Source organism: Tiliqua scincoides, chromosome 4, assembly GCF_035046505.1.
Source record: "Tiliqua scincoides isolate rTilSci1 chromosome 4, rTilSci1.hap2, whole genome shotgun sequence".
Lineage (NCBI taxonomy): Eukaryota > Metazoa > Chordata > Lepidosauria > Squamata > Scincidae > Tiliqua > Tiliqua scincoides.
The window spans coordinates 60,202,992-60,229,048 of NC_089824.1; the positions used below are offsets into that span (position 1 = coordinate 60,202,992).

The 26,057-nt window shown below is 40.7% G+C and overlaps 1 protein-coding gene across 1 annotated transcript in view; it reads right to left on the reverse strand.

Moving 5' to 3' along the window:
- Positions 1-7,980: 7,980 nt before the first annotated feature.
- APCDD1 (APC down-regulated 1) overlaps positions 7,981-26,057 on the reverse strand; it is a 37,093-nt gene continuing 19,016 nt past the window's right edge. The window contains exons 4-5 of the mRNA XM_066625222.1: positions 15,643-15,964; positions 7,981-9,869 (exon numbers count right to left, since the gene is read on the reverse strand). Of these exons, the coding sequence (XP_066481319.1) occupies positions 9,409-9,869; positions 15,643-15,964 (783 nt within the window). The 3' untranslated portion in view covers positions 7,981-9,408. The remainder of the gene's footprint in view (positions 9,870-15,642; positions 15,965-26,057) is intronic.

Consider the following 26,057-nt stretch of genomic DNA (forward strand, 5'->3'; position numbering starts at 1 on the left):
ACACCAGATACTTGATGCGGCCCTCTGGCCAAAAAGTTTGGAGAACCCTGATCTAGAGAATAAATCTTGAGTTGGCTGTTGGGCAGGCTTTTATAAAGAGCTGTATCACATTTTCATGTGAAGCAATGGAGTGACTTATTGGCTATGTCTGGGCTGCTGAATGGACAGACTTTGGAAATGTTGTAGTGAAGACCACACCTGTCCTCTGTGCTTGCCCTTCATTGTTTTGGGTAGACCATGGTCTCTAAAAACAATCTGTCATTTTGCTCCTCTTGACTGTTGATGAGCAGTTTTTTCTGAAACCTTTGGGCAATTTTCCTGGTTGACCATGTCTGAGTACTGATATGAAGGCTTGAAAGAGGATGGAAGGAATGTGCCACACTGGAGAAATTAGCATAACAACTTTTTATGTGGAACCAGGATGGCTACTTACAAAGGCCTTTAGAAACTGTTGGAAATAGGACAGAGATGGAATATTACAAAATTCCATCATTTTCTAAAGGAACCTGACTTGTGTCCAGTATCCTCAACCTCTTCTGTAATGCTGCATTCCTAAGTACAGGCTTGGATAGCGAAAAATTCTACTCTAAGGTAAAGGATAAACAGCAAAATGTATCTGAACCAGTTTATCCAAGAGTCTGACTTCCTTAAAAATGGAATTATTTCTATGAATACAGGTTTCTAGTGACACTCAAGCTTGATAGCAATGCACATAAACAGCTAGCTCATGACATTAGAACTGACTAGTTGTTGAAGCAGTCATTCCCCCTTCTCATTGCATTGTGCGTACTGGTACTTGGCTTTTCTCTCAGGAAAGTATCACTACTTACTAAAAGGTCCACCAGTAAATCTATGCTGGTGTTTACAGAAAGGAAAATAGCATGTCTCTTAAGAGAGTCTAACTTTCAGAGCAGGAAGCAAGATGGTACCACTAGATGGCACTATTTTATTAATCCTAATCCTTGGAGACACTGAACTATTTTCAAGTAATAATTCTTGTTCCCAGCATGGATTGGACCCTTACGGGAACATATGTCTGCTATTTTAGAGATGTGTCTCTTACTGTATACTTGTATCACAAATGTGCTTCTAATGTATTTGTCCAGAAGTCTTGGAAAGGATTGACAGAATGGAAATATCAAAAGTAACATTCAGTAATAGTTTGTATGAATGTCAATGGCTTAAATTGCACTGAGCTCAAAAAGCAGTATGTGCGGTTGCTCAGCTTCTTCTGAAAGATGAACCCACAGGGGAAAAATCTTGGTGTGCACACCTGTGGTGTGCTGAATTGTGACCCATCACTAGTATCATTAAGGTTTTCAGAGGCAAATAGGGGTGATGTGACTTCTGCTGAGACTGCTAAATTGAAGAAAAATGTCAAAAACACCAAAATTGTTAGAACTTTAAACAAATATTGGCCTCTTTTAGTGAGGGTGAGGGGAGGAGGAGAAGAAAATGGCTTTTGAGCACATTCATGGCAGATTGCTTTGTTAATGTCAGACGCAATTAGAAGAGAGAGTCTTTATGAAGGAGGGTTGTCTTCTGGGTTGATTTTTGAACTTTATGTTCTTGGTGGCAGCAATTGGCTGTAGTACAGTACTGCACCCAGTTATGTGAGCATGTTCTGTTACATATATGCAGGCAGACATGATGGTCATCCACCAGGTCACATAAGTGTATCGGATTAAACCAGTGTTATTCAAACTGTGAGGCGCGGCTCTTTAGGGCGGTGCCAGGAACTCAACGAGGAGGCACGGGATGTCCTCTCGCAGCGATACAGTCACACCCCTGGGCAGAATATGAGCCCACCTTCTGTGCTTTTTTTTAAAGCAGAAGAAATGGGAGTTGCTCAGCTGCGAGAGTGACTGCTGCTGCCCCGCCTTCTTCTGAGCATGCTCAGCTTTCAGTCCTTAACCCTCACTGATCGTTGTCTGGTTGGTTCCTAGTTCCCAGCCTGGGATCGCTTCTCATGAAAGTGAAATCTCTCTTTTCAACCCCCTCCCTCTTCCACTCCCCCCTTTCGATCTCCAAACCTTCCTGCTTTCCTCCCCCTCCTCAAATAAAACGCTTCCTATTTTACTAGTCACCAGGGGTCTTAAAGTTGTTTCCATGCAGTTGGCAAAAGGGGGGGGGAGAGACAAGCACACACTTTACTTGGCCAGGAGCAGAAAAAGGGTACTGTTTTTAAAGTGATTTCTTAATCTTGTTGTTTGACTGAAGAAGAAAGGCTGTATTTTTAAAGTGATGAATCTTGCTACTTGAAGGGAATACTTATCAGCCATTGATGAAGTGATTGCCAGCCCAATCCTATCCACACTTTCCTGGGAGTAAGCCCCATTGACTCTAATGGGACTTACTTCTGAGTAGACATACATAGGCTTGAGCTGTGCATCTCCTAGTATAGGAGACAAATCAGCTTCCTAACCAAACCCTTATCAGCTCTGATATATTTTCATGGTCTATTTTTGCTTTCCCCACCAGCTGCTGGAAAAATTTAATTAAATTAAATTAATAAAGGGTTCAGTCCTATCCAAGGATAATGGGAGAAATGACTAGTTGGATTGGGATCCACAGGGGCGGGTGTGTGTAATGTCGGTCAGACTGGTTGTTCACAAATTTCATTTGATAAAACAATTCTATTGGTATGCTTACAAAGTTTAAAAAAATGAGTCCTCCTGGACCAGACAAAATCCACCTACTCCAGCATCCTGTCTCCAACAGTGATCAGCAGCTGATCATTTATAAAGCATGTATGTTGCTGTGTCTTAATAATATATTTTTAAGATCTGCATTTAATTAATGAAATGATTAATATAATTAATATTGATATAGTTAATATGTATTTAATATTATATTATAATATAATATTTAATATAGTTCTGGCCATTTCCTGTTTAATGATGTCACTTCTAGCCCTCAGAAACATGATGGGGAGTCATGGCCAACAGCCATGGGGGTCAAGGGAGCCACTGGCCAGAAAAGTTTGAGTACCACTGGATTAAACTATTAGTTCCAACCAAGGGATTTTTTAAATTAACTCTAATTGGTATGATGTCTGGCTGTGGAAAGGGTATATAATTAATATAATCTGCTTCCTGGCAAAAGGGGGGTGGCACTGTTATAGTTAAAATGCTTTCATGTGCTACAATGCAACTTTCCATTAGATAAAAACACATTCATTGCTGATAAAACTCTAAGGGGGGGTTTTAGTTTCATTCACTTTTTATTTAATCAACATTTCTGGCAAGTGCTTAAATTTCCCAGGCAGTTTAATCTGGAAAATGAAGCTGGGAAGAAAAATAGATTTTACAATGTTACAAAAATAAAAATATATATTAAAAAAGCAATTCCTGGGCTTTATGCAGATATGCATACACAACAACCTTAAAGTCAAATCCTTTACGCTAGAATACCCAAGTGAGAATGATTATCCATCTCATGGCAGTGCACTCCTTACACCATCTGCAACCCAGAACGAAATAGAGGCAGAAGTCTCAGTTAGTTATGGGAGATACAGCTTTGTGCACACAAAGGTGTTTTTCACTGTTGTCAAAAATCAGAGAACTTTGCATGCATGCAGCTGCCTTGCAGCTTTGATTACTCCCCTCTTCTTGATTGTACTTCTACTACCAGGTGGTGAAAATTAACACCAGGGAGAGACAGACACATGGTAGAAGCTTCTAGTGCCTGCAGCTTTTGCATGATTACAATCAAATTGTTTGAAAAAGGCTGGTTTTCTTCCCCAAGTGAACTGTCCTGCATGGTCTTCTTATTGTCCATTCTTGGAGTGCTATGCAAGAACCAATATATCTAAAATAGTGTAGCAAATTCAGCAAGTTTCTTAATGTGGTTTGAAAAGACAGCAGTTCATTTTTGTTGCAGTGCTTACTTCTAGCCTTGGTATTTGTAACAACTGAAGATCAAAAACACTTCAGACATTTAATCTGCTCTGGATTCCTGATGTTATGTTGTGCTATAAAAGCAAACTCTTTATTATTCCTTCCAAACACCTTAGCAAGCAATGCTAATAGGACTGCCTGTGCTGCGGTAGAGTGGCATCAAAATGGTCACTGCTGTATCCTGCGTGGGCAGGGAAGCAGCTGGAGCCTTCTTCGAGGTAAGAGAACATTTGCTCCCTTACCCCATGTTAAGCCTCAGTCTGCCCAATGGGGCTTCTTGGATGTGAACTAGCTCAATCACTGGCACAGAACCAAGTAGCCCTACGTAGGGCATTCAGGCCCAGAATGGGGTATAGGATCTGACAGCACCATCTCTGCCACCATCCCTGCCCCCTTCCCAGGCCTTCCAAGAAATGAGAGTTTGGAAACAAGTGGGGGGAGGAGCTTTCCCCCAGGTCCTCCCCATCTCCTTTGGGCCAACCCCTCCTCTAAGCAAATCTTTGCAAAGAAAGGGAACTATAGGCAAGAGACTGGATAGGCCTTATTCTAATGTCTCAACAGGTTCTACCCATGCAATGATTATATCAGAAACCATGAGATATATGCACCCCAGCAAGAAAGAATATCACTCGAACGTGCCCATAAGTATTCAGATCTCAAGGCCTCTCCTATTAGCAGCCAATCTTATTCACGCACACCCCTCACTTCTTAAGTTTGAATCCCACACCTATCCCCCCCACTTGTACTGACAGGGAGGACTAGTGACTAGCAAGCTGGTTATGATTCAGATTCAAGTTTAGGAACAGCTCAGCTCATTAATAGGACCAGGAGAAGCATGAGTGACTATTTCCTCCCCTGTATTGTGAAATTCACTGATATTGCTATTCTTTTTACTCGGTGAACAGGTAATCAATTGTTAAACAAGTTGTTGCTAAAGGTGTTAGCCATTTTTATGAACAAAGACAAAGTGGTTAGTAACTCAAACTACTTTTTATAATTGAAGATTTATAAATGGGAGAATTCTCCAATTCTCATTAGAGGAATTGCACATTGGATGTCAACAATATGCAAGTTTGCATTAAGCCCTTGCATTCAAATGCACACTGTCCTTTGCATACCCATATATGTGGTTGGGAATGTGCTTGGGGGGAAAAAAAGTTGCATCCCCCCCAAAAAAACTTAAATTACACAAAAATATAAACTGAAAAGCTGGTGCAATGGTAGCAAAAGAAACTGTTGTACGTGCAAATGCAGACTGTCCCAGTAAAGATACACATTTAGCACTCAGTACTAAATTGGTTTGCATGAACTGTGAAAGAGCAGAGGAAGGTTAGACTATGAAGCCAAAGTTAACTTCAGAGTTCAGTTCTTCCACTCATGGTTTCCTGCCTTCTCTATAACTGGTTGCTGTAGTGGGAGCCTGTATTTAGACTCAAGAATCTGATTGCCCATCTTGCAGGAGCACAATTGGCTGCTTAACATGGGGTGAGGGTCTCATAGTAACATGGGTTCAAGAAAATCAGCAAGAGCTAGGATGATGATGGGGAAGAAGTTGTGTTTTGAGTCCTAACTAAGGCTGAAACACCCAGATATATGCTTGACAATGATTGGTATCTATGCACCCCTGCATATTTGAGGGAGAAATGTAACCATGGCTTGAAGTATTATATACCATGCTTGCCTATTCATCAGTATTCAGAAAAAACAAACTTCAGAAACTCATAACAGATTTTTAGCAGAACTAACCCAAGGGATATTTTTTGGAATTTGCCGTTATCTACTTGAGCTAGACTTGTTCTACAGTATTCTGAAATGACAGATACATCGATGTATGGACCTAGAACTCAAGAGTTGAAAGCAAGATTGAACTTCTTACAAGTAGCTTGCTTGCAAGAGAGCAAATCATAGGTAGCTCAGTTCTGCCTGTTTCATGCTAGCATCTTGCATGGTTTTGCCACTGGTTTTCCATGCTTACTAGAAACTTAGGTGCCCTTAAAACCCACTGGCTTTGATCATAACTATCTTTGTGCTGGTGTGTAGCATTAAATCTTTTTCAGCCTGGCCCCCAGTTTAAATTTACATGGGAAAGCATCCTTAAAAATGTTTGATGGTTTTACAAATATTTGAGAATTGACACAATTATGTAATGATAACTCTTGAATTCCAAATTTCTATCCATATCCCTAGAGAGCAAAAATATAATTTTTTTACCGAGTGGAAGAAAAAATTCTCAAGGCCTTTTATGCAGCTCAGGACAGTGAAACACATGGTCTTATACAGGATTTCCAAACTCAATATTTTAGAATTCACTGGGAAGTTTGCATGCTTACATTTGCTGCAATACTGTCTCTAATAAACACATCTCTCTTATAAACATAACCCAAAGATGACTGCAGCTTCAAACTGGATTGTAATCTTACCTCTGACACATCATGCTCTAATGAAAATCTTTACAAATTGTGCAGAATTATACTAACAGCTAAACATGCTAAGGCTTTCATGACTGGAATCCATACTGAACATAACAGTTTTTCCGGCTAGGTGTCATGGTCTAGCTTTTTGTCTAATGAGGCTAAACTAATCCTAAAAAAGGGGGGCTAACTATTACCAACACTAAAACTAAGTCAAAAACTAAAAACAACTAAAACTCAACCTAAAAAGCTAAAACTAAAACCAAGCTAAAAACTGAAAACTAAAAACCAAAGACACTTGAAGCTAAAATAACTAAGGATTAAAGCTAAAACTAAACATGAAATAAAACTAGAGACTAAAAACTAAAAAGACAAATAAGAAGCTAAAAACTCAAACCTAAAAAACTGAAACCTGACCTTTCGCCCACAGCTTTGGTGAGCTTCCTCAGAGGCCACAGTTTTCCTCAGGCACTGGAACTTGGTGCTGTTCTTATACAGTTTTAGTTCTGGTAATAGTTAACGCACCCCCTTTTAGGATTGGTTTAGGCTCATTAGACAAAAAAGCTAGCCCAAAAAACTGATCAGTATACTAACAGCTTCTGAACAGGAGTTGGCATACATCTTACGCAGTGTTTCCCAATTGTTTAGCACTATGGCTAAGTTCTTAACATGACCATCTATCATGACTCACATACTATGGCCAGCGCAAGGCCCAGGACTCACCACTGGCTGCCACTCTCGTTGATGGAAAAGGTGTTGAAATAAGGCACACCAGTGATGTTCTACAGAGCCAATGTTGTAAAATAAGGCAAATCCCCTTACAAAAATGGAGGTCACTTAAAATAAGGGGTTCACAGCAATAGTAGTTTCTGTTGAGATGAGTATCTGTAAAAATTTGAAGCTCTCATTGGAAAGAGCAGCAGCTGGCAGCGAGTCCCAGGCCTCATGCTGACCACAGCAACAAAAACTAGATACTATGAGGCCCCAAGTGGGCTGAAGGCATTCATTAGCAAACAACAAAATGCTGTCGAGTCATAGAACTCAAAGACATGGAGGCCACCATTTTCTAACTTAATGAATGGAGGCCACTATATTTCTACCATTAGAACTCAAATGCATGGATGCTACCATGTTCAATAGCTTCAAGCTTGAAGGAAAGATTGCTAGCGTGGCAAGTATGCTAGAAGCTGAAAAACTTACGCGACCCTAGTGTGCTAGGAGATTAACATACAGCTCTCTAGTGCTGCTAGCTGAAAAACAAATGCAGCCACAATACCACTTCCATCATGAAAAGTCAAAAGTCCCACTATGTTGGGCAGGAGGTCTGGTCTAGAGGGTAGAGCCTCCATTTGCCTGAAGATTAACATCCACAAGGTCGGCAGCTCGAGGCCACCGGCACCGTGCGACCTTGAAGCAGCTGGCAAGCTGCAGCTGAGCTGTTCCATCTGCTCGGAGCGTGGGAGGATGGAGGCCAGAATGTTAAACCAGATCAGAGCGTAACATCTTGAATGTGGTGGTTCTTGAAAGAGAGAACCTTCTTTCAATTTGTAAAAATCCCTGCGTGGATTTAATAAGCCTGCCTGTGTAAACCGCCTTGAATAAAGTCTTGAATAAAGACCAAGAAAGGCGGTATATAAATACTGTATATTATATTATTATATTATTATGTTGCTTTGTTGACTTTTTTTTCTGATTTAGGAGATGTAATTTCAACATTCTGTGTACATTGTCAATGGAGAGGATGATACGAAATGGCCAAATCGCTTTGGCAGCCGTCCTTTAACCCATTTCTGCCTGGCCCACAGATGTACACATTTGGCTCCTATTGCAACGTTATGCAACGTTGGGCAGAAATGGCTTAAAAAGGTAACAGAGTTTAGGAGTAGGCTGTTCTGCCACTTACCTTATACTACAAGTTGTAAGCTTGTACTTCACGGAAGGAAAGAACACTTTATATACTAAGAGCTATCCTCAATCCATTGGTTATTTTTAGGGACTGTATTGCACTACTGGTTACCATACTTGGGCTTGAAGCTTGTATCACTAGATGCTAATAAACGTGTATGAAGGTGTGCATGAAGGTAACACAGTCCTTTGATCTGCAGCCTGCTGTTTCTATATAGGATAGCATCTTAGATGAACATTTCCTATGATTCTGTATATTCTACTCTTAACTGCTTCACTGAATTGACCCATCTAGTGAAATGAGATTCAAGACAAACACACTAAAAATGGCAGGCAATCTAATCAGTTGGCCTTTCATGAATTATGAAGGAATGTACCTTGGCCTTATTGCCTCTGTACTTGAGAGAGCTTCTTATCTCTCCTATGTTGTCTTTTTTTGTAAACTTGATTGCAACCAGTTGGTAGACCCTAGCAAAGAGTTTTAAAAATCGCACTCGCTGAGGAAGAGGATGAGTGTATTGGTTCCACACGTCCATAAAAATATTTGATTATTCCTAAGTAATGTCTTAAATTATCTTTGTAGTTTGGAGATTTTCTTTTCAGCATTCTCGACCCCAAGAATCACTTAATATTTTATGTAAAATCTATAAAAGTGTATTTAGATACATCCTGGGTTGCGTTTCTCCTATATACATATATACAGTGTAGCATAAGAAAGATGCCATTTACCAGTATTGACACAATACGATAAAAGCATAATTCCTGATATTAAAATTTGAAAGAAGAAACTTGATTTTGTGCGCAGGATGAACCAGAACAGCAAAGTTGGCAGAGAAAAAGTTGTATAAGATATTTCATCCTGTCAGGGTTTTTATTTTATTAAAACAAAGAGAAACTGGAGAAGAGAAAAAAAAAATCTGCAGTCTTAAAGTGCAATTACTGTTGTGCAGTCATGTCAGGCCATGGATCAGACTGGATGAAGTTCAAAGCAGAAACAAATGAGCGCTGTTCATGATTCAAGGAAGGGAAAATGAGGAAATGAACAACAGTTCCCAGGCATTCAAGTGCATCAAGAAAATAAATGTCCTTTTCTGTCAGAAAATATGCCTTTTTCCTCCCCCATTTCCCTTGTATCCCAACTCCTACGCTGCCCTGATTCTGAAGTCATTTGAAAATGTGTATAGCCCCCATTTCTAGCTGTAAATGCCCAACTGTAGCACAGTACAAACAGTCACCATCACAGCCAAAATTAAGGTACAGAAATTCCTTGCTGGTGTAAATGCCATTCCACTGCTGTACCACCCTAGTTTGTTTTCTTCCGATGATTCACCTACTCTTGGAGTCGATGACGTGCACTGAATTAAGGGCATTTGGTATGACGTGGCTCTCTTCTCCGGTCTGTCTGGGCTAGACCCATCGCTAGGCCTTTGACCATTATACAGCAAGTATCTCCCCTTGGCATCCTGTTCCATCTTGAAGATCTCGTACTCGGTGTGAGGCAGACGGATTCCCAATGCAACACAGCCATTGGTGTGTGTAACATCTTGCTGTATGCCAACTTGCCATGACCTTTCTGCTCCACACTCATTTCCATTGAAGACATTCAGTAGCGAGGCAGTTGCTATGTCCATGGGAGTAACCTTCATATGGTTCACTGCAAAAGAATAAGAGAAAGATGTTTGTTGAGCCTTGAAGTAATAGGATTCTTGTCACAGCTGAGATTCTGAGTTCTGTTTAAGGAAGAACTTGATGCTATTTGATATAAGATCCCAAATCTGCAGGTGTCAAAGGACAACATTTTGTTAACCTAACTTCTGGACTAGACCTTTATAGTTTTGGTGGGAATCAAGATGAACTTTAGAGAAACTTATATAATGATGAGAGTTTATCTATTATAGTGCCTGTACAGTGAGTTGCAAGCTACAATATAAGAACCATCATCCTGTCTTCAGTAGTGACCTACAAAAACTGGAGGACAACCATTCTCCATTAGTGTGTGTCTTCTAGGAACTGGTATTCACAGGCACATTGCTCTAAACTTGAAGGTTCCATTTTGTAATCGTGGCTAGTAACTATTAATTAGACCTATCTTTTGTGAATTAATGTCATCTCCATTCAAAGGCAACTTGGAGCCCAATCCTGAGGTTCGTGGCACAGCTATGCGCCGTGGACCATAGTTGCAAACGTGCCATAAGGCACGTTTGCAGGGCTCACTGCAGGGCTCCCACTGGAGCTAGCTGGACTCCCACTGGCTGGCGTTGGGCTAGTGTGTGGCGGTCGCCCGGGTTCCGCAGCTCCGCGGTTTCCCGGACTGCAGGGCTGCGGACCAGGAGGCAGGGACGTGTCAGGGGAAGGGAGAGAAGCAGATCCACGGAGCTGAGCTCCGCAGGATCCAAGGCACTCGTGCAGGGCTGTGCACCCTACATGAGCACCTTTACTTTAGTGCCGACCTTTCGGTCACTGCTAAAGAGAGTAGCCCCATTGCAGGGCTGCTTCCCTTACTTGGGGGAAGGGGACGAATGTCCCCTTCTCCCGAGGAGCCTCCCGCGGTAGCTCTCCGTGGAGCCGCTGAGCCTGGGAGCTGCGGGCAGCTCAGGATTGGGCTGTCCATTTCTGGCAGCAAATGCTACACTTCAATTGATTACAAGATGTCCCTCGTTATCTGCTGGGGTTACTTTCCAGAACCCCTAGTGGATAAAAATAATCAGTGGATTTTTTTTTAAAAAAGTGGAAAAATAGATTTAAAGACCCATTTCCAGGTTTCTTGCCCCTAAAAAGATCTTGACATCTGCAGAGGTTTGATTCTGGGACTCCCTGCTGATACCATAAAATGTGATCTGATTGTTGGTGGGTCATGAAACCGACAAGGAAAATGTATTGAGCCCTTTGGAAAGTGAAACTGAGCCACACTTGTGCATGAGTAGATGAATGTGCCTCACAGCACAATCCTCTGCATGTCTACTCAGAAGTAAGTCCCATTGTATTCAATGAATCTTACTCCTGGGAAAGTGTGGGTAAGATTGCAGCCTCAGTCCATTTGAAAGGGCAGGACCAGAGGAAAGTAACACTATTACAATTGTCCCTATCCAATGAGCATGGAGCTCAACAAAAGTTCCAGAAGGCAGCTTCCCCCCCACCATAGTAAAAAGCTTAAAAAGAGATGCTAGAGCAGCTGTTAAAGTGAAACCTCTTATTTAGTCTTGTAATATTAGGTGGGTCCCGACAGGGTGTCATTTTAAAAAGTGGGTCCTTTTGCTAAAAAGTTTGGGAACCATTGACACAGTGAATAGGGTGATGTCTCTGGGGACAAACAAAACTGCTCTGAGAGTGAGAGCAGTGCTTCCTGGACTAATGAATGAGCTCAACCAAATGGAACACTTTTTGCTGAATTGATGCTTTTTTGACACCTCTTGGGAGTAAGCCCTGAAAACATGCTGGAGCAGAGGCACTGTGTGTTTGCTGCTGCTGCTGACAATTTTTGCAACCTTTTGGCTCAGACCTAGTCATTTCCCATAAGCATGGAAAAATGCAATAATCCCAGTGCTTGCACAACCCCTTGTGATTTTTGTTTTTTTTTTGGGGGGGGGGGGAATAGATTGTTCCCTTGTTTAAAGATGTAATTAAGTGGTGTTTGAAATTTTTTGTTGTAAGTTGCTTTGGGTTATTTTATAAGTGGTGTAAAGTTCATTTACTTAAAATAGTGCAGAGTCTTGTTATTTGATACACTCTTTATCTCACAATATGCCCAGCAAATTGCAATATCTCCTAATTTACAGGAACCATTATTATTGCAATTGTATTTTGCTTGTCTGTTCCCCTGGCACTCTTCATTTCCTGTTTTCTGGTCTTATGGCGTGTGGCAAATCACCATGATGATATCAATAACTGGAGTGGTACCATGAATAAATGGATGTTGCTTCTGAAATATAGGAATTCTGTGATGTTAAAGTTCTAAATATTCTTTTAAAAAGCAACTTCAGGGGCTCTGCTACTACTGTAAAGAGTGTGTGTGTGTGTGTGTGTGTGTGAGAGAGAGAGAGAGAGAGAGAGAGAGAGAGAACTTGCTAGCATAGGAAAGTCGTGTGCTGGAACTTCCTGACCCACCTACCATCTATTGTTGAACACGAACAAATACAGACTGCAAGCCTACCCACATTTACCTGGGAGTAAGCCCCACTGACTACAATGGGACTTACTTCTGAGTAGATATGCATAGGATTGGGCTCACAGTCAACTATTTTCAACAGACAAGAACATAACTTCATTTTTTTATTTAATGTGGCTGACCTTGGCAGGTGTACAGTCTGTCCTCTTTTCTTAACATGTGCTGAAATGTGCACATGGGCTTATGCATTCATTTCAGCAGACAGATTTCTTGAATCAAGCACCTGAGTGGGTAAGCCCTTATGAGGAGGGAGTGTTCTGTGCAAAACAATTGTGGTCCCTTATCTGTAAGCAATCCTTGGATGAATGTGATGAGTATTACCAGGGTTTATAACTTGGCTCATCAAGAGTCAGTGGATGTCTGGTATTGCAATTCCAAGGTGCTCTGAGTGCCCTGAATGTGCAGCACCAAAATGACAAGCCCTAGCTCTCCTTTTTCAAGTTGGGAGGTTCTTTGCTGGGTTTTGTGCTTGCCTGGTGTTCAGATTGCTTGGCAGGGAGAATGGCTTCTTAACTGGGTCTTGATGATGAACCCTGTCCTCTCCCTCTCCAATTTGAATTCCTTGAAACTAGGAGCTGTGGGAAAAGACCAGCACAATCCTAGGCATGTCAAATTGGAAGTAAGACCCATTGTGACTTATATAGTACCCCAATCCACACTTAACTGGAAATAGGACCGATTTAACACAGTTGGACAAATAAACAGGCATTGTGTGGGAGGGAGTAGAGTCCTGGTTACCACAAATGTTGGATCCCAAGCAACTAAATGGTGATATTAGAGCTTTTCTAATTTGCGTGATTATTGCTCTGCATGCACAACCCCAGCTGGACTGATGTGGGAGGGAGAGGTAGAATTTGTACACTTAACACAATTTGTTATTCATCCAATAAAGATGAATACATGCACAAAAGTTGTCCTGCACATGCCTATGGCCCAGCTAATTTGGGGCTGTTCAGCCAGCATCTTATTAGAGTAAACACAAAATACTCATTGGTCTGGATCAAAAAAAGTGTAAATAGAGCTCTGCTCATGCAATCAGGCTTTCCTGCATCCCTTTCCCCATCTGCAACACCGTAAAACTCACACAAGTGTCAGAACTTGGAGGATCTTCCAAAAAGAATGTTAGATGGGAGAGGGAAATAGGAAATTTAAAATCTTGCATCAGAAAAAATGCTTTTATACTTGCACAAGGCATCTTTGGGTACAACTTTTTAAAAATGAACCTGCCAGTTAATTTCTTTTGAGTTTACTATTTTTTTCTTTTTGACAATCTTACACTGTTCTTGAAATATGTATCTAGATGTTATCAAACATCATTGTAAAACATTTCAGACAAATTCAATAGAATTAGTGTAAAACTTACTAGATGGCATTCTTAAGTATGCAGAACAAGACATATTTACTCAGAAGTTAACCCTGGCCCACAGGTGTACACATTTTGTCCCTGTTGTGTACTGTATATGCAACGTTAGGCAGAAATGGTTTAAGTTCCATAGTCAATAGGGCTTACTCTTGATAAATTTGCCAAGCATTGCCACCCTGCCCTTTAAGGGTCAATGCTTGAACAATATTTTCTTAATTAACCAACCAATTATTCTGGAATCAGTTAAGTGCTTAAGCCTACTAATTAAAAAAAATTAAGCTTCCATGTTGCAGGTGTGCACCAAATTGTACTCACTGGCTTGGGTTTTACATATAATTAGCTTTCAGGAATGGGGGAGGGAGAAGTTTCACCAGAAAGACTAATGTCTAGATAGGAAAGTCAGAGATTAAACAGTTTTTGTTTCACAATCTCCAACCCCTAGCCCTGCCCCAGGCAAGCCTACAAATAAAACCAAGTTGGTTTTCATGAGAGAATAAAGGAGAGAGGATGCTATAAAACTGCACTCATGTTTCATTTAAAAATTGTTCTACAGCCAGGATATGAAGTTATGCCTTTTACTTGCTCACAAAGCTAATGAAGTAACCCATTCCAAATGGAAACCCAAAACCTCAGAAAGTGTCAGTTCCATTACCATCATATATTATCCACACTTTTAAGGTTTCATGTGCACAACATCTTGAGGAATGGATAATCTATAAACTTCAGCACTTTAAAGAAACAACCTTGATTTATATCAGCCAAGTTCTCCTGATCCTGAAAAGACGGACTAGATTTAATTTAAAAGTAATTTAAATCTTTTTAGTTTTGACTTCTAGCTGAACTGAATGGGCCTCAACAGAGGAAATTTCAAAGAAATGAAGTTGGCTTCATTTCAAGTTTAGGTGGTAGGATTTAATGACTTTGTATGAAAAATTTCACCAAATGCTTAACAAATTTAGATTCCTTTGTAAGTAATTAACAAGCTGCAATGCTATTTTAATCATCTTGTTCAGCTGGGCTTTACATTCTTAATTTACACCCATGCATGCATTTTTGTGATCACTGTTTAGAACTGGGCTGATAGTCATTTGACCATGGTCAGTAATCCCTCTACACAGGTGTGTGTGGGGGGGGGGGTCTGCATTTTAAATCTCATTATGGTGTGATTAGATAGAAAAGGCAAGCATGTGGCCTTCTTGTTCCTCAGTACTACAGGAGTTTGTGCCTGTGCGTGTTTTTATTTGATTTATTTTAAACCAAATTTGTACTGGATCCTTGGATTCTATATAAGAGTGAAGAACTGTTTGATTTCTTCAGTATCATTTATCTTCATTTTATATTTGCATATGGTCATTGGTTACAGATACATGATTGCAACAGTTTAACATTTCAGTTGAATTGTTTCATAATAATTATCTAATTTGGGTAGATTTTGATCATCCACCTCAAAGTTTCCTGTGTATGCATTAATCTTGCTTATCTCTTGACTGGCTTTCTCGTCTCTTTCTGGAACTCCTATGTGCCATTATTCTCAGTTCTCAGTTCCTAATATCAGCTTTGTTTTCTACTCACTCTTTCAAGATTATGCAGCCATTAAGGAGTTACAGCAACCAGAAGCTAAAAACTCATCCCCTATGTTTCTCTTCATTTTTTACCCTATTCCTCATCTTAGTTCCTCAGCTAACTTAAATTGTTAGCTCCTTTCTGCACAATGACATGTTTTAATTTTACATTTGTTTTTGTCTCAAGACCATTAGTGCTCTAGAACATTTTATTCCAGGATCCAATTTCAAGCTAAAATGAGATTTTGCAACTTTTTCACTACTATGTATGTCAAAATGATTCTCACCAATTCTTATACAGCCCATGACCAGGGCACCTTAAGCTGAATAATCTTACCTTTGAACACAAATTCTGTCCCGCCCATCACACTGGATGAATGCACTCCTCGGCTATAACGACCCTTGGCATAGATAGTGAATGTGGGATGCTTGCAGATTGGATCAGAGTAATGATAATAGTGACCTTCCCAGGTACGGTTGTTATCATGGAAGATGAAGTGCCTGGTAAGAAAGAGCACTTCAGGGCGCACTTCACAACGCTGGCTCACCCATTCCCCATGTAATCCAATAGTCAAGTCTGCCTTTGGAGGCAAAATTGGAGGATGATGTTCATCTGACCGATAGATGATTCTGCATGCTATACAGGAATGGTCATGATTCTGAAATAAAATGGACAGAAACCTTGTAAGACACAAAGCCAGTGGGAATTTCACACTGACAGCAAATCACTTTTGCAACCATTTTACATATTTCCTTCTCATTGGTTCTGTATTTAAACCAATATCCAGAGGACAACAGTAGGAGTAATGGCAAACCACATGGCAATCCCACACAGAAAACAGACCTGCAACAAGCTCAGGTGCCAACATTAAACCTGTATCATCCCAGACAACATTATTACAGGAGTGAATAATATCTGCTCTAGCATCAGGGACTAATTCAACTGCTCATCTATTCAGGGCACTGAGTCCAGTTTTCTATGGAAGGATAAAAGGACTCAAATTTAAAAAAAAACATAAAAAATGGCCACATCTGAAAACCAGTGGGACAACATTTGAAATTCCCAAGACACTCTCCTGCTGACTTATAATTCATCATTTTTTTTAACAATGAAGCTTTTTTGAAACTGCTGAATTAGAGCCCAATCCTGAGGTCCGCAGCATGGCTCCGCGCCACGGACCTCAGTCACAAACGTGCCGTAAGGCACATTTGTGGGGCTCACTGCCGGCCAGCTGGCGCTGCACTAGTGCCCGGCAGTCGCCTGAGTTCTGCAGCTCTGTAGTCTCCCGGACCGCCAGGCTGCGGAACGGGAGGCGGGGGTGTGGCCGGGGGCATGGGGAGGCGTGGCCAGGGGCATGGGGGAGGCGTGTCGGGGGAGAGAGGCAGATCCGCTGAGCTGAGCTCCACAGGATCCAAGGCGCTCATGCAGGGCTGCTCGTCCTACACGAGTGCCTTTACTTTAGCACCGACCTTTTGGTCGCCGACAAAGTGAGTAGCCCCATTACGGGGCTGCTTCCCTTACTTGGGGGAAGGGGATGAATGTCTCCTTCTTCTGAGGAGCCTCCCACGGTAGTGCAGGAGACGCAGGATCTGGCAGCAGCCCTCCGTGGTTTCCTATTGAATTTGATAATTTAGTATGGCTAGGAAGATTTGTTATCAGTGATTGCTACTGTTGAGAATTGTTGTTGTGCTTATCTTCACATACATTTAAGATCTGTTTGATTTGTAACCTGCTTTTCTCCCCAAAGGGCTCCCAAAGCAGCTGTACAATTATTGCAGAAGAGATCACTTGCATTTTATGGCCATTTAATGTCTCCATTTAAATTTTTTCCTCCATTCCCACACATACCTGCCAACTGTGTATAACACCACGCATCTGATGGCGGATTATAGTCAACAAAGGTGACACTACAACAAATATATTGGTCTTTAAGGTGTCACAATACATTTGGTTGTTCTTGTTGCAACAGATAAATACAACTAATCTGCTGGAAGAGAGAATCTTTTCTTGACTGGCCCACTAATTTCAATTAGACCAGTGCACAGAATTGTGCACTGGTTTGCAGTTGTATATAAACACCTGAAATAAATATCTCTGCTACCTGAACCTCAATGAGTACAATACAAAAGTTATGAAGAAACCAAAGGACGGGTAAAACATCAGATTGCTTTGCTCCATCATTCTGTCTCACATTCTCAGGTTTCTGCAGTATAGAATTTTAACACTGATGTTAAAGGGCTGGAAAGGGCTGGAAAAATGCTACCTTTATGCCTAGAGTGGACCCAACTGAATTTTGGGTCCTATGCTGATCCAAGAAGGGTAGGGATGTTTGTGTGTGTCATTATAGGAACACCAGCTCTACTGCCCATCTCAGTATCTTACATGCCCAGTCTAGTAAATATCCTGTCACACCCTTAACTGGTGCAACTTTTACTTATTTCAGTGATTTGTTCTCATTTTGCACTTGGAAAAATCTGTTCTTGAAATCAGCTGGTTATCTAGCACTTGGCATAAGCACAATATACAACAGGCATTTTATAGGCTTATGATGGCAGGCACTTATCCACGATCAAAATTTGGCATGAAATCCTAGCTCCTGCGAGAGCTGTTTGTGCTATGTATGCAGGTATGCCCTTGTGCTGTATCATATAAGGCAAGCTTGGCAAAACTCGGAGCAAGGGGGTCAATCTGGTGCTATAAGAAATGGAAGTAATCTCCAGGCTATATGCTCCACATAGATGCAGGCATGTTTGATATGTGGGGAGATTTGTAATGTTTTTCCATATCTCTTTTTACTGTGTTGCTTTAATACCGCTGTTCACTGTAACCATGTTGATTCACCCCAGTCAGTAAGTATCCAACTGTGTTTTTGAAAAACAAACCATCTATTATAATTCTTTGTTGCATACACACAGAGAGGGACTTGCTCTTCTGTGATCCAAGCCATGCTGTTCAGCCCCATGAAAGCCACCTCCTGTTTCACTATAGCTTTGATTTTAAGCAGCCTTTAGGAGAGCTCTGGGCTTTTTAAACAGGAAGTGGTTGCCAAATGCTATCTCTGAAATCCCAGAAACCAAATGCTTAATTGTGTGAACAAAAGAGGAAAACGCAGTATTTTGCTCTGCAGTGACCAGATGTAGTTGAGAAATAACTTATTTATTTAAAATGATGCTTGTTTTTTTTTAAAGCCTGCATTTGCGAGGCTTCCCCAAAATGAATTTTGTTTTAAATGACACTGGCTATAGCCTTGCAATTGCTTCTTTTCTGTGTACTTCTGGTAAAGACCAAAGTAACTATTTGCTTAACAGATACACTAAAGATGAAACTAGACATGACATTAAATATGTCATTGTCTAGTTTGGATATTTTACTATTTTATCTAGTAAATTTAGTATTTTGTAAAATTTATTCTGCTGTAAAATGTGGGTCTGGTCTTGATCAGGACCACAGTGCAGAGTTAAGATGAGTTCTAACTCTTTACTTTTGTTTCCTTTTCCCACTTAAACCCCACCTCCTAAATCTGAAGTTATGTGACAGCAAACCATTTTTTAACTTTGAAATCTTATGGTCTCCTTTTGTGGTATTTATGGCTACTCATTTTCATTTAACTATTTACACCAGGGGTGTCAAACATAAGGCCCTGGGGCTGGATGCGGCCCGCGGAGCTTTTTATCTGGCCCTCAGGCTCTCAGCTGCTGAGCAGTGCTAAGGAGTTACTGCTGAAAAGGCAGCCTACATGAAAATTGGGCTCTCCCATATCTTGAAATATGATCAAGATTTGCTTATTTTCTCTTCTGTCATTTGCAGGTAATGAGTTCCTAAGTGAGAAAAAGTGCTTATTTTTGGTTAAGACCTGTTTAATGACATCACTTCCTGCCTAATGACATCACTTCCGGCCCTTAGCAGGCATCATGAATGCTATTTGGCCCTCTGTATGAAACGAGTTTGACACCCCTGATTTACACATAAAGATTTTCTCAAGTATTTGAGACTGAATTATGCAACTTTGATATTTGGATAATAAATAAAGAAATAATAGGACAGGGATTTTTCAATTCACCACATTCACAAGGGAGATGTCCCACCAAAATGCTGAGGACATCATAGTTGCAAAGATTAAAATGTAAATATTAAAATTCTACATGCTGGGCCCACTTCAGTTATCTGATCTTGCTTTCTTTGTGATTGATCAACCAACAAACCCAAACATTACTTCCCTTTGTATACTATTTTTTTTAACGAAACTCTGTTAATGCCCCAAATCTCCAGGCTTAAACCAAGAAGACAAAATATAATATGTAACAAATGCCAACATGGGCACAGGATACAGAATTTAACTAGAATTAGAGCCCAATCCTATGCATGCCTATTTAGAAGTAAGTCCCATTATAGCCAATGGGGCTTACTCCCAGAAAAGCATGGATAGGATTGTTGCCTTAGGAACCAATCCTATCCAACTTTCCAGCTCTGGTGTAGTCACAATGCAGCCCCATGGTAAAGGGAACAAATGTTCCCATACCTTGAGAAGGCCCAGTGACTACCTCTCCACCATATGATGCAGTGCACACCCCACTGGCACAACTGCACCAGCACTGGAAAATTGGATAGGATTGGGCCCTTAATCTCTACCTGAAAATAAGTGCTAAGGCAAGCAGAGAAAGAAATAGTTCTGCATGGCAACAGAGAACAGTTAGGGAAATGTTCCTTTCTCTGCCTGATAAAATGCATGTAACTCTGATGCCAACTTAATCTGAAGCTACAACATACTAAATGTATCCTTTTCCAGTTGATAAAGTCTGTAAGAAATACAATCAAGCCTTTTCTAAGCAGAACAAAAAAGCAAATTTCCTTCCTTATCCTTCTGGCTGCTTTTGAGTTCTTCCTTATCCTACGCCTTCCTCTCTCCGTCATGGCACAGAGAAACAAAAACCCAACCCAAATGCTGTTCAGAGAGTCAATGCATTTTTCTGTAATATCTCACTTGGGGCCCAGTACTTTGAAATTTCATGTTTTATTTAAAGAGAGCACACGGGGGATAGATATATAATGCTCTGGGTTTCATTTCCCCCTCTGTTTTCCTGAACGTATTTGTGGCAGCTCTCTCATCTTTATGCTGCTATTGCTGTCTAATGACATTAACTCTCCTACTTCACCCATAACAAAGCTATCGCTCCACAATTTTTTAAAAAGAATTTGATAAACTTACATTAAAGTAAAAATTATTTCAAGAATACTGTTTCTCCTTTTTTTCTTTTCAGCCAACATGCTTCAAACTAAACTGACCAGATTCTCATCTGGTGTAAATCATCTTTGATCCAATAACTTTAATGGGGCAGTGTTGATTTATGCCAGATGAAGTTTCTAGACTAGGAACTGGGACGTTTTTGATTAAAAAGCTGAGGGTATTGTTGAGAGTTAAACACAAGCAGTTATAATCTATTAGAAATATTGACTAAGAGAATTGTTTTGTTCTGCTTACTCTGGTTAGTCTTAAAAGATGAACTTAGGCAACTATTAATATGATCATAAAACTGTTTGTTATAGGCACAGCCAGTTAATGGCAGAGAAGGGCATATTGGGTCAGGATTATTATGCTCAATACATCAAAGCTATCATGGACTTCAATTTGAAAAGCTTAATCTGTGTCAGCCCTTCAGATAAAATTTCTCATGGTGACCCAACAATAATGATTCAGAAAAGGATCTGATTCAAAAAAGGATCTGAAAATGCTTTAAAACAATTGGAAAAGGCTGCTGTGGAGCTGATGCCATATAAAATCACTTTCATGGATATTAAGTACAATTTCCCACTCCAGTGCCCCACTGCCTAGATACTTCAAGCCCAAGAGAACACTAACTGGTTAGAATCTCTCTCCCCCCAAAGTGATAACTAGTAGCTTTCCATGACCTCATTTCTAAGGTCAACATGAATAAGGCGACACACTGGGGAGGTAGTCCTGAAACATGCAGATGTAGGAGGTAGTCCTAAAACATGCAGATGTAGATCAAGCTTGCAAATGGTGCACAGACTTTTTGCAAGATTTAATAGTACACGATAATGGCATGGTGTTGCAGAGTCAGTTTTTTCAGGAACTCAAAGTCTGGGAATCTACCGCAAGGAAGTGGGTGAAGTTGCATTAATAAATCTTACTTTTCATTTTAACCCATTTCTGCGTGGCCCACAGGTGTATACATTTGATTACTGTTGTGTATATGAAATGTTGGGCAGAAATGTCTTAAGCAAACTATTATTATTATTATTATTATTATTATTATTATTATTATTATTATTATTATTATTAACAGTATTTATATACCACTTTTCAACAAAAAAGTTTACAAAGCAGTTTACTGAGAAAATCAAACAAACAACTAATGGCTTCCTGTCCCAAAAGGGCTCACAATCTAAAAAGATGCAAAAGAACACCAGCAGACAGCCACTAGAAAAGACACTGCTGGGGTGAAGAAGGTCAGTTACTCTCCCCCTGCTACAAAGAGGAGCACCCACTTGAAAAAGTGACTCTTGCCCAGTTAGCTTCAGCTTTTTAGCTTACTTGTGTGTTCAGTAGGATTTTATGTCCCAATGAAAGCAAACAATGTATGCATTTTTTAATACTGGCTTTTCTTTTGAATTTAAACTCTGTTGGGTGAAATATGAGAAATGAGGCAAAAACAATATCTGTCTCAGATGTACTGGGTAGCGTAGAACTGGGCTCCTGATTTAACTTATGGCCTCCGTGACCTAGGGTTGCTGGGCTAATAGATCTGGGCTCCCACCTGAACTTGGAACCCAGATCTACCAGCTGGGTATACCTGGGCTCCATTCCAGCCTATGACTCCAAGTCTACAGGGAGCCCAGGTCTACTTGCCCCTCAAACTTTGGCCATGGAGGCAATAGTTAAATCGGGAGCCCAGGTATACCCATCTGGTTGGCTTGGGCTCTGAAGTTAGTAGTGATCATGGCCCTCCCTCCAAGCACAAACATTGGATCCACCCCTGGTTGTGCTAACAGGTTTGGAACTACTGTTTGATTGGAAAGAGTTGTTGTCTTTTATAGATTTTCCCCCCCGCCCCACGGATTTTCATTTCATCTCTTCATTGTTCTGAGCTTTTAATGCTATTTAGAAGGAAGCTTTGAATCTCAATCCAGACCAAACAAAAAAAAAAAGTTGCATTTAAAATTGATTTTGTCCCAAATCACACTGAACTAGCTTAAATATAAAAACTTACATTGAACTGGACATTGGGTTGGGCTGAAAAATCTTATGGTCCTTTTTTTCCAGAAATTCACTTAGTTGAACAGGGCTGGCTTCCCCATCTCATCTCCCCTTGTTTTATTTTAATTTAATTATTTCTAATTATTCATTTTAATTTAATAATTTATAGCCTGCCTATCTAGGAAAAATGGCACAATTTCAGTGCTTGCTGCATTCTCCGGAAAGCACTTCCTGCTTGATGATTCATTTCCAGTCATAACATTACTTCCAGATTAATGACATCACCTCTGGTGGGTCCAGGACAAATCGTCATTCTAAAAAGTGGGTCCCAGTGCTAAAAGTTTGAGATCCTCTGCCTTAGATGATTAGGTCACAGCTATGATCAAGGATGCTTTTGTCTTCTGCTCCATAAAATTCAGATCTGGCCACTGTCACACATTCCTTGATCACATCTTGGTTAGACTATAGCCACCCAGTCTATATCAGGGTGGACAAACCCCAGCTCGTGATCCATTTGCGGCCCTCACAGACCCCCAATCTGGCCAGCAGGGAGCCACCAGTCTCCAATGAGCCTCTGGCCCCTCAGAGACTATTGGAGCCCACGTTGGCCTGTGACTGCTGGTCGTGACCGCCAGATATGAGCTGCGGGCCAATTTAGAGCAAGGCCTTTTATAGTCGCATGTGTTTTCTGCTTTTCCCTGGACATTATTTTAACCTCTCCCCCATTGCTTCTGACCAACTTATGTCTCCATGTGTTTCTGGCTTGGTCTGTATGTTTTCACTGTACAAGAGGCGTGCGGCAAACAGTTCATAGTTCTCATGTGATTCTACATGCCTCTATTATGGTTCTCGTGTGTATTATAAATAAGCTCAGTAAAATTCATTCATTTGTACAAGTTTCTAATGTATTCATTTATGTAAATTTATTCAAATTTGAAATGTAAATTTATTCTTTTTCCCCTGCTCCCTGACACATTGTCAGAGAAATGATGTGGTCCTCCTACCAAAATGTTTGCCCACTCCTGGTCTATATGAAGCTGCCTTTGAAGAGTACTTGGAAATTACAGCTCCAAAGTCAGACTTCTAGACTTTTATGACTGATTTTAGTGGCAGCTGTAATATCACAGAAATCATGTACTAATTTTTGTAATATCCTTGTGTATCTCAATTCAGCATCTCCTAGAAAACTCTGACAAGTGCATCAAGTTTGAATGTGGTAAATCTCAATATTTGATCATTCTCAGAAACTAATTCACTGTATCAAAATCATCTGGGGAAAGCCACAGATAGTGGCTTTGCTAGGTGGAAAATAAAAGACAAGGCAAAGAAAGAAAGAAACTTTGAAACCAAAGATTGGCCTAATTTCTTAAACTAGGAGTGACCGATGAGTCTAGAACTCAGTTGTTCCAACCACAGTTTATTATACATTTCCTGGTCCCCGCTAGCTTCTATACAAAACCATATTTATATCAACTCTGACTTAAATTCCTGGTCTTAGCTGCAGGCATGTTTCCAAGATTCTGGCAAACTTGCACTAAACTTATGTGAAGCATGAAAACCAGGTGCCAACAAGTAGTCACTTTTTGGCACCTGGCATTCTTGGCACTTGGTATTCAAAGGAAAAGCCAAGGACTTATATCAGGAGAGAGAGAGTTGCTTTGCTTGAATTCATGAGTTCATCCCATAAATTTGGGTTTTACATAAACTGAATTCCTTGCATTTGTTTTATTTTGCCTACAATAAGGAATAATTATCACAGTTTCACCATACAGTCCGGAGGTAGTCTGGTAACTACATATCATACTAGTTTCTCTCATGGCTCTGCCAGAGAATATCTGTTTTCATTCCAAGACAGCCTTTTTACCTTCCTATATCTGGCTACATGATCAGTAATCAGCCTAATCCTAAATTCCATAAAGTACATTTGTAGTGACTTTTCAGTAAGGAGTGCTGGCAGGAAGGCATGCGCTGCTGGGGCAGGTGAATTCTGTGCCAGGCAGCACAGGGGTGGGGGTGGGGCAGATCAGTGGCAGGAAGGAGATGGTTCCGGCAAAGAAGGGAGATGGGGAGGGCAAAGCAGGCTTTCACTGTATCCTGACTTCCATCCTGGGCCTGAAAGCCTGGGGCTTTCACAGGGCTACTCAGATTTGCACTAGCAATTCAGTCCTCACACATGTCTGTATACATGTGGGCTGCCTGCTAGTGCACCTATGTCAGACCTGCCCCTGCCAGTGATGTGCTGATTCATTTGCAAAAGTTTACTAGAAATGGGCCAGTGATCCACATAATCAGTGACTGACTGATCATGTGACTGACCACACAATCATGTGATCTGACATGCCTCTGGTGTGCCCAAAAGAAATAACTGCACCAGACCGAGACAGAATATAACCCAGAAGCATTATTGCCCTTGGTCTACTTCACAGCTACTACAAAGTCGTTTATGACAATGGAAGCCTCTGCACCAAATACTTGACGTAACGATTTCAAATCTAAAAGCAACAAAAAAAGTACGACTTGACTCGTGCCAAATGCTTTAAAGTGGACAGTTGCCCAGAGTTTGACTAGGATGTGCTGTTCTGCACCAATGAACTTACACGTGTGCATTTAGGAAAGGGTTGTTGAATTATCACATTCTTTAGGTTAGGACAGTGTTTCTCAAACTGTGGGTCAGGACCCACTAGGTGGGACACGAGCCAATTTCAGGTGGGTCCCCATTCATTTCAATATTTTATGTTTAATATGTCAGACTTGATGCTACCATAGTATGTGACTGCATTTGGGGAAATGTTACAGACCTGTACTTTAACAAGCTACTATGTATATTCTTTTAACAATGATAGTCAATGGGACTTACTCCTGGATAAGTGTGGGTTGAATTGCAGCCTAGGATTGTTAAAAATGTTCCTGCAGATTCTCATTCTAAAAAGTGGGTCCTGGTGCTAAGTGTGTGAGAACCACTGGGTTAGGATATACATTAGGGCAGGAGGTCTGGTCTAGAGGGTAGAGCCTCCGTTAGCCCAAAGATAACATCAAAAGGTTGTCAGTTCAAGGACACTGGCAGCTCCCTGAATGGCTGAGAATGGCGAGACCTTGAAGCAGCTGACAAGCCGAGCTGAGTGATTCCACCTGCTCTTGGTAGGAGCAAGAAGTGTCTTGGCTGCCCTCCATGTGAGAGATGGAGCTGCTTGTCAGCCTGTGTGGGAGAACTGGAGGCCAGAAGTGAGACCAAACCAGGAAGATCCATTCTGAAATGTTGTTGGTTCTTGAAAGAGAGAAGCTCTATGATTGTAAAAATCCCCTTGAGGGATTTAGAAACGCCTGCCTATGTAAACAGCCTTGAATAAAGTCAGAGGAGTAATCTGATGACCAGAAAGGTGGTATATAAATATTATTATTATTAGTGAAAAATGCATAATTCTTTTTTTTTTTAATAGTGAATAAAACTTATTTTCTTTGACGATTATATTTGAGTGTGTTTTGGGAAGGGGGAGGAACTCCCTACTTTTTTCAATGTGCCTGAATAAACTTTGGT